Raw genomic sequence first — 17,822 nt, 5'->3', positions numbered from 1 at the left:
ATTTGTTAAATCTTGCGGCCCTCGCTGTAAGAGTCCCAAGTCCAAAGCCCTATGTACCAGGCATCATGTCATAGCGCCACTCTGTGCCCTAGAGGTTCGCATCTTGGATGCTGAGGCCCAGGGTCCTTCAGTCCTCCCCCACCACCTGGGGGGTCCTCAAGCTTCTCCAGCAAGTCCTTCAACCGTGTTGGGTGGTCTTGGCTCCCCTGCCTGCCATTAAAAGGTCTAAACCCCGGAGTCCAGGGGACCTGGTCAACTGTGCTCATACAAATAGGCTGTTGAAGACCTAACCCGAACCCCAGCTACTGAGGCGTGCATGCAGATTAGACCCCACATCAACGCCAGGCTTCCGGTCTCTTACTCTGGTTTCTGTCTTAACTGTATCAGCTCCCCCTGGTGGCCAGAAGCAAATTCTTATGGTCTCCTGTCCAAATTCTTAGGGTCTCCCTTATATCTCCTATAGTTGGATTTCTGTTTCAGAATAGCCTTCTGCCCGAGGTTCCTCTGCCAAGAGAGATGAATGATGTATCAGAAACTCAATGGAGAATCAAGCACACACCCATCCCACCCACTTCCTGAGGCTCCCTTTGGGGTTCCCCCCTCACGTGCTCTTCCCCCCTCACGTAAACTTTCTAGAACAATAGCCCCTCTCATTTCCTCCAATGATAAAAAAAACTTAAACCTTTCCTGATGCCACACATTGGGTTAGGGGGAAGCAGAAACGGAACCAGGAATTCCGAACCCCTGGCTCCTTTCCTCAGTTTCTACCCTCTGAATCAGCAAGGGGAGGGGATAAAAGGAGGTTCTGGGACAGTGTTTACTCCAGCTTGTCGGCTTTGGGGTCCTGGGCAACTCCTTTCTCTATGTCTGTTTCCCCAGGGTTAAAAGAGGGGTATTGCTAGTACTTGCCTTTTGGGGTTGTGTGAGGATTGAACAAACTGATTTGAGTAAAGAGTTTAGCAGAGTGCCTAGCCCACAGTAAACATCCAGTAAATAAGCTAATAAGCGGTCACCATACTTAGCTTATTCGAAGCACAGAGGAAGGCAGACCAGCAGCGGTTATAAAGAACAAAGGATCAAGATATCCATATTTTAGTTGGAGCCTGGGAACCGCAGTTGACATGAAAAACAAAGGCAGAGGGTCCTTGGTGCTTTCGAACTCTCACTGGTCCTCAAGGACCCCCTGGGGAAGCCACGGCACCCAACTGATCATCTCTCCCTTCCTTAGGGCCGACGACTGCTTTTGTGCTTCTCGGAAGCTGGACGCTGTGGCCATCGAAGCCAAATTTAAGCAGGACCTGGGTTTCCGGATGCTGAACTGTGGGCGGACAGACCTGGTGAAGCAGGCGGTGTCTCTCCTGGGGCCGGATGGGATCAACACCATGAGCGAACAGGTACAGGGTCCCAGGCTCTGAACAGGCAACCCCTCCACCCTTGCCCCACAGCCAAGATGGAAACACCAGGCACTGGACACACGCTCCCCCTACTGGTGACTTAGGGTGACTTTTGTTTTATTTATTGAGTTAAGTTTTAGTTTTTAAAATATAAAAATATCCTTATTCATCTTTATAGAAATTGCACATGATCATTGCAGCTGAAATGGAAATTTGAGAAAATAGGCCTATTCCAGGAGGGAAATAATGCCATCACCCAGATAGCCATCATTTATATTTAGTGTGTGTCCCTCGAGCCCTTTTTTCAGCGTGGTTAAAATTAGTTCTCTGCCTGCCTGTCTGTTACTGCATCACAGAACAACTCCAGGAGTATTTTTACCAAATTTCCAGGGTGTTTGAGATACACAAAAGTCATTCTGGGGAACCCTGGGAGGCACCCCAGAGATACAGGCAGCTCTCCCCCCAAGTCCCGGAAACTGAGGTGCAGTGAGAAGCTCATGCGTCTACAGTCAGGGAGACACCATGTGGGAGAAGGTGTCACGGACAGAGAAAATAAACAGCGGTTTTCAATGTGAACCCCAGATGGAAAGACACAAGGGACAGATGGAACTGTTTCTCACACGGGCAGCTCATGCAGCGAGTTCCAGGCAAGGAATAACAGCTAGGAATTTTCTTTAGCAACAAGGATCCCTCACACACACACACACACACACACACACACACACACACACATTTATAATTTTTTTTAAACAGAGATTTATAATATCTTGCCTTTCTCAATAATTTATATTAAAGGTACTTTGTAACATCATTAAATATTATTTTTAAGTCCCTTTTAATGGCTACAGAAAATGGTTATATTATTTGTTCAGTTAACCATACCTCAGTTGTTGGATACTTAGGTTGTTTCTAACTACTTCTATCAGTAAGGCTGAGTTAAACATACAAGTCCTTGTTCAAATCCCTGATTACTTTATTAGGGAATGTTTTCTTCATTAGGGAATTTTTATTTAATAGTTTGTTGTCAAATTGGTTTCCATATAACACCCAGTGCTCTTCCCCACAAGTGCCCTCCTCCATCACCACCACCGCCTTGCCCCCGCCCCTGCCCCCTCCCCCTCCAGCCCTCGGTTTCCGTATTCAATAACCTCTCATGTTTTGCGTCCCTCAGGAATGTTTTTTCATTGTAGTTGACACAGTAGTTTCAGGTGTACAACACAGTGACTCTACAGTCCTGTATGTCATGCTACAGTCCTCATTAGGGAAATTCTTAAAAGTGGACCTAGTGGCTCACACACACCAACCTTTCTGAAGGTTCTGTCTCAAGTGACTTTCCCAGAGACTGTGTTTCCTTGTACACACCCTCCAACAACATATGTGTTTCCCTATTAAGCTTTTTAAAAAAAATTTTAACATTCGTTTTTGAGACACAGAGCACAAGTGGAGGAGAGGCAGAGAGAGAGGGGGAGACACAGAATCCGAAGCAGGCTCCAGGCTCTGCTGTCAGCACAGAGCCTGACGTGGGGCTTGAACCTATGAACTGTGAGATCATAACCTGAGCCGAAGTCAGATGCCTAACCAGCTGAGCCACCCAGGCACCCCTCCCTATTAATCTTTTACTTACCTTTTGCCAGTTTTTCACTGTAGCTTTATTGTCTTCTTAATGTAGAAGAGCTCTTTACATATTAGTCATATAACCCTTTTTTATACTATGACGAATATGTTTGTTTATTGCCTACATTTCAATTTTGTTTACAATGTTTTCAGTTTTATGTCCTCAACACTGTAATGCTTTTCCTTCCTGGTTTCTCCCATTACTTTTACACCTAGAAACGAATCCAGTTAGATAGTGTGAGATAAGGCTCTAATTTGCACATTTTCCCGAATAGCCACCTTCTCAACACTGTTTACTGAAAAATCCGTCTCTTCCTTCTGTTGGTTGTGGAGCTTCAAAATAAGCAGGAGTACCCGGCAAATACGGAATTCCTCAAGACCATTTCTCATTCCTGTGCCTTTTGCTTGTAAATGATAAACCAGACATCAGTGGCAGGGCCATGCTCAGAGGCCTTCAATTTCCGTTGACACTGACCAGCAGCTATGTAGGGCAGAGATGATACTATATTATGAAAGAGAAAATATCAAGGAAACAGTGTTTATGAATTAGATGGCTTAGGGCTGGTATCACAGAATCCAGAAAGTTCCCAAGACCTGTAAGTCGAAATCAGCCACTGGTTTTAGCAAACGCACTTAGGTCTGTTGCACCTTAGGACAGACAAGTGAAAATACTCCAACTTAAGCAAAGATAATTGTGAAAAAGGCCATTCTCCACCTTTTTTTTTTCTTGGCCTTCATTTTGGATTTCAAAATATGGAGGTTATGACCTCTTGAGTCATGGGGGCGGCACGTTTATTTTTCTAACGCTGGATTTTGAGTTTAAACAGGGTCACCTACACCTACACACAAGTAGGATTTTCCTTTTGTTTTTGTCCGGTAAACCTTCTCCGTTCTCTGGTTTTTAACCCACCGCAGGGCATGACCCCCCTGATGTACGCCTGCGTCCGCGGGGACGAGGCGATGGTTCAGATGCTGCTGGACGCTGGAGCTGACCTGAATGTGGAGGTGAGGGTGCAGAGGGCTGCAGGGCCCCTGGGCCTGGCAGTCCCCCGGGGAAATGAGCAAAGGTTGGGCGGGGGGGCTTCTCCTGAGAGCCACCACTGGGGGCGTTCGGTCCAGCAAACAGGTCAGAGCAGCTGGTGCATTTCATCCATCTCGAGGCCCCAGCCGAACCAAATCCCAGGGAGGTGCCCACGTGTGTGTTTCACTTAAAATCAACCAGCGAAGCCTCAAGAAGCACCAGCGTTCCCTTATCTCAGCTGAACTGAGTCTGATTCTTGTCACTGACCCTTTCCTTCTGGGACAGGGGCACGGAGCTCTCTCCTGAGCCGTCAGCCCTTCCTCTCTGCCTAAGACAAAGCTGCCCCGTGTACCCTGACCTGAGGCATAGCACCCCCAGATCCTCCCCTACCCGCCAACCAAATCCTGATGGGTTCACCTGTTCGCTGAGTTGAAGCCCCAGGTCTTAAATCTAATCGCAAAGCTTCCTTGAGGCAGTGTGGTGTACGTATCCGTGGAAAGTGCACCGCCCTCCCACCCGCAAGCTTTAGAATTTGATGCTTGAGCTCAAATTCCGAAACTACTGCATCTTAGTAACTCGCTTTTGTGCTGGGGCAGGTGGTTTAACCTCTCTGAGCCTCAGCGTCCCCGTCCACCACGGGAAGAATAATCACACCCATCTCAGAGAGTTGCTGGGAGAAAGAAATATGAAGAGGACCTAGCATAAGTTTGGGACTCAGTTGATATGGGTTCGCAAACACACCACAGGGCATGTGATAGGTGAAATCACGCCTTTTGACCACGTCCTGTCCTGTCTTTCCAGCAGCCAGTGGCTGGCAGCCCAGAGAATCGGAAGGTCGGCATGCTACAATCCTAATTCAGCAAGCCTATAAAACCTTCTTAGTTCAGAACTAGATGTTCTTGTAGTCTTAGTGCGCCTTTTTTAATTAGTGAGTTTTATATTCATCTGAGGAAAACAAGCAATAGACCTAGTTTCGCGTCCAGACCACTCTGGATATTATAAGTTCCAGGTCCTGGGGATTTTCTTGCCTGTTATGAATCCCCCAACCCCGTGCAGACCCCTGCAAGGCTCCTCATCTTTGGGTCCCAGTGGGTGTCTGGTCCTCTCTAACCCATCCCAGGGCTCCTAGCCAGCTCAAGACCTGCCCTGACAGGTGATGAGTGAATTCAGCTGCTCTGAATGAATCAGAGGTCACAACTGTATGGTCCCAGGGGTGTTTGGGAGAAAAGCCATGCGTGGGTGCTAGTCCTATAGGACCCCAGCTGTCAGCGTCCCTGCTGCCTCTCTTTTGGCCTCGGGTGTTTTGAGGTCCCCATATGGAAGGACCAGTACCAGAATGCTCACTCGTGGTGTGTCCACAGAAAGTTTTATGCCCAGCCTTCCCATAGCATGAGGGTCCTTGTCAACTGGGAAGCCAGCAGAGCAGTGGACTGAGAACAGGGTAGGGTAAGTGGTGACCAGAGGGGAATGTGACCTCATCAGAGGGGTAGTGGCCTTCCCTGGCTTGCAAGCTCAAAGCAGACCTTCCCTTGCCCAGGGTTTGCTGCTACTGAGAATCTCCCCTGCAGGTGTGGATGTAATGGTGTGCATCTCGTGCTGTCTGACACACTATGGCTCTCAGAACCCTCACCCTTCCTTAAGGAGAAAGAGGGGCGGTCTGGGGAGCTGGCTTGCCGTAGCTGCCATTACAGCTTCTCCAAGGCACCTTAGAGGAGGTCAGAAGTCATTAGTTTAATTCCTTTCCGCTAAGAAACAAAGGAGACCTTGTGAGGCACAGAGAACACGAAGTCACTCTCCCACCATCACCAACATTTCCCAAGGCACTTCCAGAATGTCCTTCCGTACATCTCTAGCCCACGTGCCCAGCCACAGACAGGGCAGATTTGCTAGTCTAAATATTGTGAAGGTCACATTTTGAAAATAACTTCAATTTGTTTATAGGTTGTCAGTACTCCTCATAAATATCCATCCGTCCACCCTGAGACCCGCCATTGGACGGCTCTGACTTTTGCTGTGTTGCATGGACATATTCCTGTAGTTCAGGTATTAATGTATTTCCCTCTCCACATCTGACCTTTAACTTTACCCTCTTCCATCATGCAAATCTGTTACCTCTCCCAGCATGCATATTCCTAAGAGATTCATATTGGTTAATTGCGATTAAATATAGCACATTCATATCATATAAGTGAAAATATCATATGTAATGATCTATATGGCCCAGCCTTAACCAATATGAAATGATCACGTACCCACACGCAGCCTCACACACAAGAGTGGCAAACTTACGAGGTTGTTCCTGGTTGCTCGGGGGTGGGGCCTGAGCTGCAATTTTGTCGATTTGTTCATTTTGCTTGATGCACTGTGAATCCTAAGACTCGGCTGGTGTGGAGACCTTAGAATCTCCCCTGAGGTGTGACCCTGGCATTTGTGTAGACTCTAGTGGTTTCTAACTAGTGGAAAGAAGCATCCCCAAGTTGCCAAGGGAACAATTCTAAAAGACACTTGCTTGGACTCTACCTACTGAGAATCTGATCCAAGAGGTTTAGAGTAGGGCCTTTACACGTGTCTTATGAAACAGCTCCCCAGGGCTCCCCAAGTACGGAGAGATGTCCTCATCCGAGGTCCTTTGGGCATTTAAGGATGTATTGCTCATACTTTTTCTGGCTCTTGCAAAGTTGGTGTTCACCAAATAGCCATCCAGTATATTCTAGATCTTAAACTTGGTCTTCACTTCATCAGAAAAAAATAACTCAGCATCCTGGTCCATTACCACATCTGCCCTCATGGTGCTGAGCTCTGGGTACATCAGGAATACTTGCTCTTGTGTGCTCCAGGCCTCTTAGAAGTTTACAGAGCAGGAAAGAAGTGTCATTACAAGGACCACTAGGCAATGTTGGAGATCCACAGGAATCTTTGGTTGTTTTCTCAGTCGTGGGACTCCTTAGGACAGACCCAAAGTCATGTTTCAGGAGGTTGAGCATAGGACGTGTTACACTGAGAGCTGAAATGTCTGCTTGTAGAACATCATGCCCACTTCGCTCTTGGTAGAGGAATATAAGAAAGAAGGGATCGGGAGGTGGCCTAGTGGACACAGATGCCACCCTTAAAGTGCAGTGGCATCCCCAAGCCTTTAAATCCGGGATAGGAGCAGCGGGCAGCCAAGCAAACCCAAATAGAAGTCCGGCCACCTCTTCACTGTAGGACACAGGTCCTGGAATGTCAGCAGGCAGCCCCTCCTGGCTGTGCCCTCCAGGAGCCCTGGATATGCAGTAAAGAAGGTAGATTGCTCCCCCCTTCCCATTTGCCTTCGGTGGTCCTGAGAGCATATTCACTGAGAGTGAGATCGGGCACAGAGTCTCTACCTGGAAGAAGCTCTTAGGGAATGCACGGAACAGAGTCAACTCCTAGCAGCTCACTCTGCCACCTTATTAACTGCCGGCCAGGAAATTTAGCATTGGCTAAACTATCCTCAGAGCTGTCCAGAGTGTTCTAGAAGGCATGCTTGCCCTCGTTGGCCCAGGTGGTCCCCAGAGTCCTTCAGAACTCAAGATTCTGTGGTTCTAAAGAAATCCCTCTAATGCTCTGCCTGAAGCTTTATGCAACAGACCCCAGAAGGGAGCCTTCCAGCATTCTGATGCCATGAGCTTCTAAGTCAGCACTTCTAGAAACTTTAATGTGCATATAAATCACCTGGAGATCTTGCTGAAATGCAGACACGCTCATTCAGTAGGCCTGGGCTGGGTCCTGAGAGCCAGCATTTCGAACAAGCTCCCAGGGGATGCTGATGCTACTTTTCCGTGGACCACACTTTGATAGTCCAAGTTTCTAGTAGATTTGAGGGGCCATCAGTTCATCCTCTGAGGTTCAGTTGTCCTTACCCTGTGCACATGGCCAGTGACGCAGAGGGAGGGCAGGAACATTGGCACCGTGCTGACTTCCGCCAGCTCTCCGGATGTGCCCTCACGGTGCGACATCTCAATGGCCACTCTTCCTCTGCAGCTGCTCCTGGATGCCGGAGCCAAGGTGGAAGGTTCTGTGGAGCACGGCGAGGAGAACTACTCAGAAACACCCCTCCAGCTGGCTGCTGCCGTAGGTACGGGTTGCTGATTCTCATCCCAGCCAAGGTCTCTACCACCTTGGCCCTCGCTGTGTCTGTGACCGTGTATTTGCTTTATTCGCTTATAAAACCCCCTTCTCTGGGCTTGCAGGAAATTTTGAGCTGGTTAGTTTGCTGTTGGAGCGTGGTGCGGATCCCCTGATAGGAACCATGTACAGGAATGGAATTTCTACAACCCCCCAGGGTGATATGAACTCTTTCAGCCAGGCCGCAGCCCACGGACACAGGTAGGCTAGGATGGGCCAAAGCCACAAGGTCCCAAGCGGTGCTTGTTAAAAATGCAGATTCCCAGGCCTACCCCAGACCCACTACATCTCTGGATGTGGGGCCCAGAGGCAGGCCAGACCCCAGGCCTGGCCACAGTGGCCTTCACTGCCAGCTTTCTGCTCAGAACCAGCCTCGTGCAGAACACATCCACTCAGACCACCTTGCTTTGTCCTTTCCCGGATCAGCTCACAGACGCTACTCTTTGCCAGCATGCCACAGGTCAGCTGCCATGTGGTGACAAGGATCCATTTAAAAAATAATAAAACCCCTCATGTTGGGTTACTTCTTGTCTACACGGCCTTCAGGTTTTACCCCATCCAATTTTATTACACATAACCCCAGGGAAAACAAATTCATTGTGGGACCCCATACAGGCTGATGGTTCTAGAGCCTTCTGGAAAGCACTTAGCCGCCCCAGGTTGTCCTCAAGGAAACAAAGCCAGTCATGCTCCACCATCTCCTCCACCCAGCCCTAAAACATCGCACGCATGGTCAGGCCTCTGAGGCCACCGCCCCAGAGTTGTTCCCTTGTCTCACACGAGTGGTGATCCCCATGCCCACCCCCCATACCTGCCCCCGGCAAAGCCCTTCCCTGTCTGAGTGTCTTCCTCTCTGGGTTTATGATTGACAGGAATGTGTTCCGCAAACTGCTCGCTCAGCCAGAGAAGGAGAAGAGTGATATCCTGTCCCTGGAGGAGATTCTGGCCGAGGGGACTGACCTGGCGGAGACAGCCCCGCCTCCCCTGTGTGCCAGCCGCAACAGCAAGGCCAAACTGAGAGCCCTGAGGGAGGCCATGTATCACAGCGCTGAGCATGGCTACGTGGATGTCACAATTGATATCAGGAGCATAGGTCAGTCTGGGCGCCCTCTGCCACTGGGCACAGCACCGCCGCCCAGTGCTGAGTGACTTGCACACACACACACACACACACACACACACACACGCCCAGGGAATTTCTCACTTGCTGGTTGGAGCACTTCCTGGCGAACATGCCCATGCTACCCCCCAAGACAGCACCATCCTTCCAGCCCTGAACGCCTGCCCTCAGGTCATTTTCTCATGATTCCCAAACTCTGGACCCTGAGAACTTAGGAAATGGAATCACCTGGGAGCTTGTCTGAATACAGATTGCCAGGCCCTACACCCAGAGGCTCTGCCCTTGAGGGTCTGGATGGATAAAGGCCGGAAATCTTTATGTTTAACAATCATCCCAGGTGGCTCCCAGTGGTGGGGAATCACTGCCTTAGAGCACCCAGATCGTGACGCAGCGGCCGGGCATCAGTGAGGACGAGGGCACCCCTCTTTTGCTGGGCTCACCCACTGAGTTTCGGGGGGCAAAGCCACTCTCAGGAAAAGTTAGGGGTGGCTCTTTCTTGAATGAGCAAGCTCAGATCCTTCTCTGTATGTCGGAGGAACAGGCTCGCCCAGTCTTCCCCAGTCCAGGGGCTAGAGCCCCAAGCAAGAAGAGCCGGACCCAGCCTGGGCCTTCAGCACAGGGAGTGGTGGGCCAAGGTGGGCTGAGGGCCCGAGGAGAGGCCCCCTGCTGCTGTTCTGGACGTGGGCCTCTCTCAGGGTGGCTGTCCAGCCTGTGGGATAGTTATGCCGTTGCCCATTGCCCCGAGAGCCTATTTAGCATGATCATGAAGCCACAGACTTCAGAGGAGAAGCGTTCTTCCTCTGTGCCTCACCTGCTACAGGGGAGAAGCAAATCCCAGCAATCAGCTGCTGGAGAGGTTTCTCTTAAGAAGGAAGAATGTGATGAAGGGTGCACAGATGGGAGACTGGGTTTGCACAGGGGAGCAGCAGCAGAACCCTCCCGGGTCTTTTTCCGACATACGTGTCCGTCCTGACCGGCGTGGTAGATGGTGAAATCCACCGATGGGTGTCACCAGCTCTGAGCTCTGGTCTGGGCAAGATGCCTCCCTCCCTGAACTTCTGACTCCCCAGAAGGCAGAAGGGGTGGACATGACTGCAGCCAGGACTCAGAAGTACCGAGTAGGCAGAAGCAGTGTGTGACAGTTCCATGTCCTATAAGCTCGTTCTGTCTCGTAAAACGCAGCCCCTGCTGATGTGACGAGCCTGCAGAGATGGACACCCGTAGCTACGGGAATTGAGTTATGATCTTTAGTTTGAACGTCTTCAAGTCTTCGGGGGAATAAAAGAAAGCTACACGGCTATATGCATCCCAAGTCAGTCTCTCGGTCTCGTAGTTTGGTGATGTCCTGGGGAAGGGCCAGCTTCCAGATAAAAACACACCTTCTGTTGTGGTTGTTTTCTGTCTTGCCCTCCCCTCCCTCTCGCAGGGGTCCCGTGGACACTGCACACGTGGCTGGAGTCTTTGCGGATCGCCTTCCAGCAGCACCGCCGGCCTCTCATCCAGTGCCTGTTGAAGGAGTTTAAGACCATTCAGGAGGAGGAGTACACGGAGGAGCTCATCACTCAAGGCCTGCCCCTCATGTTCGAGATCTTGAAAGCGAGCAAGGTAAGGGGAATTTAACGCTCTTGTGTCGGCGGCAGAGAACAAGGGGGGAGGTCCCCGATCTCAGTGGTCTCTTAGCCTGATCCTGCCCTCAGGGTAGGAATCCTGCAGTCACAGCCACGGGTGGTGTATATATGTGGCTGATGAAAGCTGTTTGTGTGGTCATTGTGGGCAGCTTTTCTGTTGAGCACCTGCTGTGTCCCAAGACACTTGGGCACATGGGATAAAGTAGAGAGATACCTTCTAATCCAGGGAATTTGCGCCGAAGCTGGGGAGATGATGCCAACACATGTGCCCCAAGGGCATCTGAAGTTTATGAAACAATGTTGAATTGGGTGGCATGGACTCTGAGAGGTATGAGTCGGTCAGGGAAGGTGTCATGATGTGCTGAGACGTGAGCAGGCCTGGATGGACAGATAGGAATTCGGCAGGAAGACGGAAATGGTCTAACTCCCAAGATCAACGGGATACAGACACTGCCAGGGCTCCCAGAAGGCCGGGTGCTGGAGAAGGCTGTTCAGGTATAGAAGATCAGGGGGGGTCTCCCCACTTCCTCACAGGTCCTCTTACTCCTACAACCAGGAAATAAATGCTGCAGCCCCTTCGGAACCTCAGTTCAGCCCTTGGGCTTTTATAGATTAATTCTTGAAAGTCCCTTTGAGGTCACTTGTTTGGCAACACCATATAGATGTCCAGTCCCTGCCAGGGGGCCTTTGGCATTATGCGTGTGGTGCTGGAGAACTTTGAGAATGGGTAGGCGTGGCATGCCCATCCCCCAGCCGTCCAGAAGGGGTGGAGAGCCAAGGGCAAGGGGGAGGCTGTGACAAATGCCCCACCACTGTGGACATGGAAGCATCGGGGGTGACCAGGCTGCCTGAGAGACTCTGAGGAGTTTGTACATCACCTACCACATACCCTGGGGGTCCCCAGAGGGCCACAAGAGAAAATGTATGTAGTGGGTCAGAGCTTGAACTCTGGAGCCAAACTACAGGGATCAAGCCTTGCTATGCCTCTTACGAGCCTATGACCCCAGTCAAGTTGCTTAACTTCCCTCTGCCTCAGTTTGCCTGCCTGAAAATGGGGACAATAATCATATGTGAAGGTAAAATGAGTCTGTCCCTCCAAATTGTCTCTGCCGCAGGGTGAGGGCTGTACACACGACTCTGTCATGAGGCTGGCCTCCCCAGAGTGCAACACCTCCAGGATTTCCCACAGGGCGCTCTGTAAAAGCCAGTCCCTCAGCAGGGATGGTGTCAAAGCATTTAACACCCCAGTGCAATGCACACACCAGGCAGCCCTCAACACTGGCCTGAGAGGAGCCAGAAGGTTAGCTCCTTCTGCCGGCTAGCATCGGATTACTCCAATTTCTCTCCTGCAGCGCCTTCAATACCCTAATTCACAAAGGCAGTCAAGTGTTTCCCAAACTCATTTACCTTGGAACCCTTTTATAATGAACTGTCTCAAGACATACATGAGGATTTCTTTAAACTAAAATAATTTTTTTTAATTTACTATGTGCCTGGCACTATTCTAAGCAGAGTATAAGGACTAACTCATTTAATCCTCACAACTTTTGAAGGAGGTGATGTTCTTATCCCCATTTGCCAGATGGGTTAACCAAGGCACAGAGAGGGTGATTGCTTGCCCGAGGTCACACAGTTGGTAAGTGGCAGACCTGGGCTGTAACCCGGGCAGTCTGCCTCCAGCACCAGCCTCTTCCCTCTTTACTCCAGAACAGACTTTGCAGAAGTCTGGGGTCCCCCTAAGACAGAGGAGCCTCTGAAGTCTCAAGAGAAATGGGCCTCTGCACGTAAAGGGCACCGTGGGTTCCCCTGCCAGGCAGGGCCGACAGGCTCCCCGAAGAGTGAAGAAGGGAGTGTAGGGCTGCCTTCTCTGATAGCAGGGATGGCCTCACAGCAGAGCAGCAACGTGGCCCGTCTGCTTTTCGAGCCTCGGAATGCCTGGCCTGGGGTCCAGAGTCCCTCTCCTTAGGGAGTCTCATCAGCAGCCTATCCTGAGCCCAGAGTCTCAAGGGGGCCCCCTGCAGGCTGGATTTGCCCCCGATGGAGGCCCCGCCACAAGACCCCAAGTGGGAGCAAGAGAGCCAGCCCCTGGGTAATGAGCCTCAGTGATTCCCCGGAGAGCAAAACCCGATGGAAGCATTTCAAAACCAAACTCTCCCTGCCCCACACCCTCCATCCCTCTAACTTTGAAGGAATGAGTGAGTGAATGAATGAAGCTTTCACCTCCAGTTACCTAAGCAACCACTTTAGTGAAAAACATTCCTGTCAGTTCCCAGGCTTAGGTGATCTAACTTAGTAGTTTCTTGGTTTTTGTTTGTTTCCTTTTTTCAGACTGTAGTGGGAATTCCAGAAATGACTTGAGGCATCCTGTGTATTAAGTAAACCTAGTCTATGGCTTTTTAAAATAAACTCTATTTTGGAGTTTTAGAGTATGACATACGTGCAGAAAAGTGCCCAGATCATAACTAGAGAGCCCAATGAATCTTCACAAGGTAAATCTGCCTGTGTGATCAGCACCCAGGCCAAGAAAGAGCACATTACCAGCACCCAGTAGGCCCTTTATGCCCCACTCAGCTACTACCCCCAAAAGGACAGCCACTGGCTGGCGGTTGGGAAGAAGGGAGGGGCCTTTGCCAGAAGATGTGAACTAGAATTTCCCCCCTCTACCTGCCCCCACTCCGCCCCCATCAGCTGTACTGATCTCCAAGGGTGGAGGGAGCCTGGGATAGGAAACAGCTCCTGGTCAGGAGAGCAGTCTGGGGGGAAAATAGTCCATTCAAGAGTGGCAGTTCCCCTTATAGGGGTCCAGTGGCAACCCCTACTGGTGAAGTATGGTATTACACATCATGTACATTGCTGGTGGGAGGAAAAAAAGAGGTGATTAATTTCCCATGGCTGCCCTGTGAAGCCAAGCATTCCCCAAGCATGAGTGATGTTCCTATGGTCAAAAGAAGATTGGAGAGAGATAGTGGCAGAGAAATTCAGAACGTTGTGAGAGTGCCACAAAGCTGTCCCCTCCAATGTGTCCTCTTGGAGGATAGTAGTAGCCACACATCACACAACTGCCTCGCCTTGTTCTCTCTCCATCCATTAAAGGATTCCTGTTCAGATTCCATCTGCTGTTCTGTGTGTGCACGTGTCTAGTTTTATCAGATAGATAAGTAGTAATGCATAAGAACATAGAAGTCCGATAAAGAAATTCACTTTATCGCCAACTCTCAGAAATATAGCCGTACTGTGAAGTAAAGCCTATGCCATCCCATGCTTGACTTGCGCTTATTCATCCATTACTTGAAATCTGGTTGCAGATGTGTTTTGCTCCCTCTTCTAAATTTTAACTTCAAAAGAATTCAGCATCTCTAGATTTCCCAGGAGCCAAACAACATAGTCATCTCTTAATATGCATCTGTTTAAAGAACGTTCCTGGCCTGTTTCTCCCTCACATAATTCCCCAGGGCACCGATTCATTCAGCAGTCACGCGTGCTCACTATATGCTGCAGGGGTGATGGGAGAGAAGCGTTCTTCACCCTCCCGAAGCTTGTTATGTGCAGGGGAGGGGCAGACAGGAAGCAAGGAAATGGATCGGCGAAAAGAGAGCGAGAGCTTGATAAATGAATGCTAGGAAAAAAAGTGAAATTGGACAATGATATAGTCTCTGAGGATGGGGCAGCCCAGGCCTAATCTAGACAAAATGTAAGGAAGGTCTCCCTGAGAAGGCACCTGTGAACAACCACCAAGGTGAGGAAGAGCTCCAGCCATGCAGAGGTTTGGAGCAGAAGCCTTCCAAGCGGGGGAATGAGCTTGGTCCGTTGGGGCAGCCAGAAGAAGAGCAACGTGCCTGATGCACTGGCACAAGGCGAGAAGGACGATTTGACAGTAAAATATTATGGAAAAAAAAAGAGAGAGAGAGAGAAGGACGGGAGATAGAAATCAGATTTCACGGAGTCTTTCTCCTTGGTGAAGAGCGTGGACTTCCCTCCACATGCAGTGAATAGAACACCCCTGGAGGTCTTAGAGACAAGACTTGATGGGAGGAGGGAGGCAGTCTTACAGTTTGTACACTTGAATTTTTTTTCACTTTTTTAATTGAAACATTTTAGTTTTTTAAACTCTTGATTTCGAGATCACTGTAAATTCACATGCAGTTGTAAGAAAGGTACAGAGACAGCACTGTGTACCCTTTACTCAGTTTCCCCCCTTGGCAATACCTTCCTAGAGTCCTGTAAAATATCACAGCCAAGATCCTGATGTGATCTAGTCAACATGCAGAAACTTTCCGTCACCCACAGGATTTTCTCATGTTGCGCTTTTCTAGCCAAACCCGTTTCCCTTAGGCCGTCACCCCGTTATTCCCCCCTGGTAACCACTAACCCGTTCTCCATTTCTCTCATTTTCAGCAATGTAATTTCAGTAGAATCATACACTACGTGACTTTTTAGAATTGGATTTTCTCGCTCTGCAGAATTCTCTGGAGATTCCTCGAGTTGGTGGGTGTACCCGTAGGTTAATTCTTCTCATTGCCGGGCAGTCCTCCCTGGCGTGGACATGCCACGGTTTGTACGACTGCTCCCCCCCTGACGGACATCCGGGTTATTTCCAGGTCCCTGCTATTACGAATACAGCAGCTCTAAACACTTGTGCACAGGCTTTTGTGCAAATGCAAGTCTCCATTTCTCCGGGATAAGGGCCCAGGGTGTACGGTCAGCTGTGTGATTCATTTTTTTAAAAAACTGCTAAAGTGTTTTTAAGAGTGGCTGTACCATTTTCCGTTCCCACCAGCAAAGTAGGAATAATCCAGTTTCTCTACATCCTCGCTGTTTCGTGGGGTTTTTCTTTCAGCCATTCTGGTAGATGCGGAAGTGGTATCTCCTGGTTTTGATTTTCATTTCCCTAAGGAGCTAATGGTTTGAACATATTTTCATGAGCTTATTTGCCATCTAGATATCCTCTTTAGTGAAATGTCTCTTTGTGTCTTTTGTCTGTGTTCTAATTAAGTTGTTTGCTTTTCAACTGTTGAATTTTGAGTGATACTGATCTTTTGTCAGATATGCGGTCTGCAAATATTTTCTCCCATTCTATGGCTCATCTTCTTATCCTCCTAACAGTCTTTCACAGAGCACAAGCTTTTAATTTTGAAGAAATCGAATTTATCTGTCTTTTTATGGAGATTATGCTTTGGGTATCAAGTATTAGCACTCCTTGCCTAGCCCTAAATCATGACTATTTCCTCATATTTTCTTTTCCTAGAAATGTTAGTTTTACATTTTCCACTGGAGTCTCTGATTCATTTTGCGTGAGGTGAGGTGAGGTGTGGAACTTACATCAGGGTTTTTTGGGTTTTGTTTGTGTGTGTGTATGTTTGTTTGTTTTGCCAATGGATGTTGAGTTTCCCAGCTGCATTTGTTGAAAAGTCTGTCTCTCCTTAATTGAAGTACTTTTGCACATTTGTCAAAAGTCCGTTGGGCATCTTTGTGTTGGTCTATTTCTGGGCTCTCCGCTCTGTTCCATTGATCTATGTCCCTCCACCATTGCCACATAGTCTTAATTAGTGTAGCTATAAATAAAGCTTGAAGCTAGGTAGACTTATTCTTCCCATCTTATTCTTCTTTTAAAAATGATTTTAGCTATGTTCTTTGCCTTTCCATATAAATTTTGTGTTTTTTTCAAGTAAACTCTGCCCCTGATGTGGGGCTCCAACTCATCACCCCAAGATCAAGAGTTGCATGCTCTGAAGCAGCCAGACACCCATCCATGTAAATTTTAGAATAAACTTGCTATATCAACAACAAAGAAAATCTCACTGACATTTTGATGGGAATTGTGTCTGACTTCTATATCAATTCAGGGAGAATTGGCATCTCTACTATGTTAAATCCTTCAATTTGTGAACTGTTTGTCTCTTCATGTATTTAGATCTTCTTTGATTTCTTTCATCAATATTGTGGAGTTTGCAGCATACAAGTCCTGTTTTGTTAGATTTATATATACATATTTTTCAAGAAATTGTATATACTGTATTCATTTTTCTGTCCATGTGTTCATTGCTGGCACAAAGAAATACAACTGATTTTTGTATATTTATCTTGTATCCTGCAGCCATACTGAACTTGTTTATTCTAGGAATTTTTTGTAGATTCAGTGGGATTTTCTACTTAGATAGGCCTGTCATCTACAAATAAAGACAGTTGTATTTCTTCCTTATCGATCTGGCCCTGAAGATTTCTTTTAGAGAGAGTTTTTTTTTTTTTTAATGCATTCAACTTCTTTAATAGTTACACAGCTATTCGAATTACCTATTTAATATTAGGTGAGTTGGGATGGTCTTTTTTTCAGGGAAAAACTCATTTCATCTGTGTTAACAGACTTATGTGAGTAGAGTTGTTCATCATAATCTCCTTATTATCCTTCTGATGTCTGCAGTCAATAGTGATAGCTCCTGTTTCATTCCTGATTTTGTTAATTTGTGTCTTCCTTTTTTCTTAGTCAGTCTTCCTAGACGTTTGTCCATTTCATTCATCTTTCCAAAGAACCAACTCTGTGATTCATTATTTTCTCTACTATTTTTCTGTTTTAACCTTCATCAGTTGCTCTTCATATCTTTATTATTTGCTTGCTTTAGGTTTATTTTGCCTTTTTTTTTCCTAGTTCTTGAGTAGGAGCTTAGATTATTGATTTGAGACTTTTTCTCTTCTCTTATATACACATTAGATACTGTACAGATCCTTCTCAGCACTGCTCTGGCTGTGTCCCATGAATTTTGATGTGTAATTTTCATTTTTCATTCAGTTCAGAGTTACTTTTTATTTTTCCCTTGGAACTTCTTTTTTGACTTATGAATTTTTTAGAAGTGTGTTGTTTAGATTCCAAATGTTTGGAGGTTTTCTTATTATCTTTCTGTTAC

At 48.0% G+C, this 17,822-nt stretch overlaps 1 protein-coding gene across 5 annotated transcripts in view; it reads left to right on the top strand.

Moving 5' to 3' along the window:
• Positions 1-17,822, top strand: part of BTBD11 (BTB domain containing 11) — a 312,839-nt gene that overhangs the window by 260,803 nt on the left and 34,214 nt on the right. For 4 of the 5 annotated variants that reach the window (XR_003914531.1, XM_029954902.1, XM_029954901.1 and 1 more), the window contains 7 exons: positions 1,229-1,394; positions 3,924-4,013; positions 5,971-6,072; positions 8,032-8,125; positions 8,241-8,376; positions 9,048-9,268; positions 10,722-10,900. Coding sequence is in view for 4 of the 5 variants with exons in the window: in XM_029954902.1 (XP_029810762.1) it covers positions 1,229-1,394; positions 3,924-4,013; positions 5,971-6,072; positions 8,032-8,125; positions 8,241-8,376; positions 9,048-9,268; positions 10,722-10,900 (988 nt within the window). In the remaining variant the exon portion in view is untranslated. The remainder of the gene's footprint in view (positions 1-1,228; positions 1,395-3,923; positions 4,014-5,970; positions 6,073-8,031; positions 8,126-8,240; positions 8,377-9,047; positions 9,269-10,721; positions 10,901-17,822) is intronic. The other variant, XM_029954903.1, reaches the window with a different exon arrangement.

Source organism: Suricata suricatta, chromosome 10, assembly GCF_006229205.1.
Source record: "Suricata suricatta isolate VVHF042 chromosome 10, meerkat_22Aug2017_6uvM2_HiC, whole genome shotgun sequence".
In the NCBI taxonomy this organism is placed as follows: Eukaryota; Metazoa; Chordata; class Mammalia; order Carnivora; family Herpestidae; genus Suricata; species Suricata suricatta.
The sequence above is the reverse complement of the archived record's forward strand: the minus strand, read 5'-3'. Positions and strand labels throughout refer to the sequence as shown.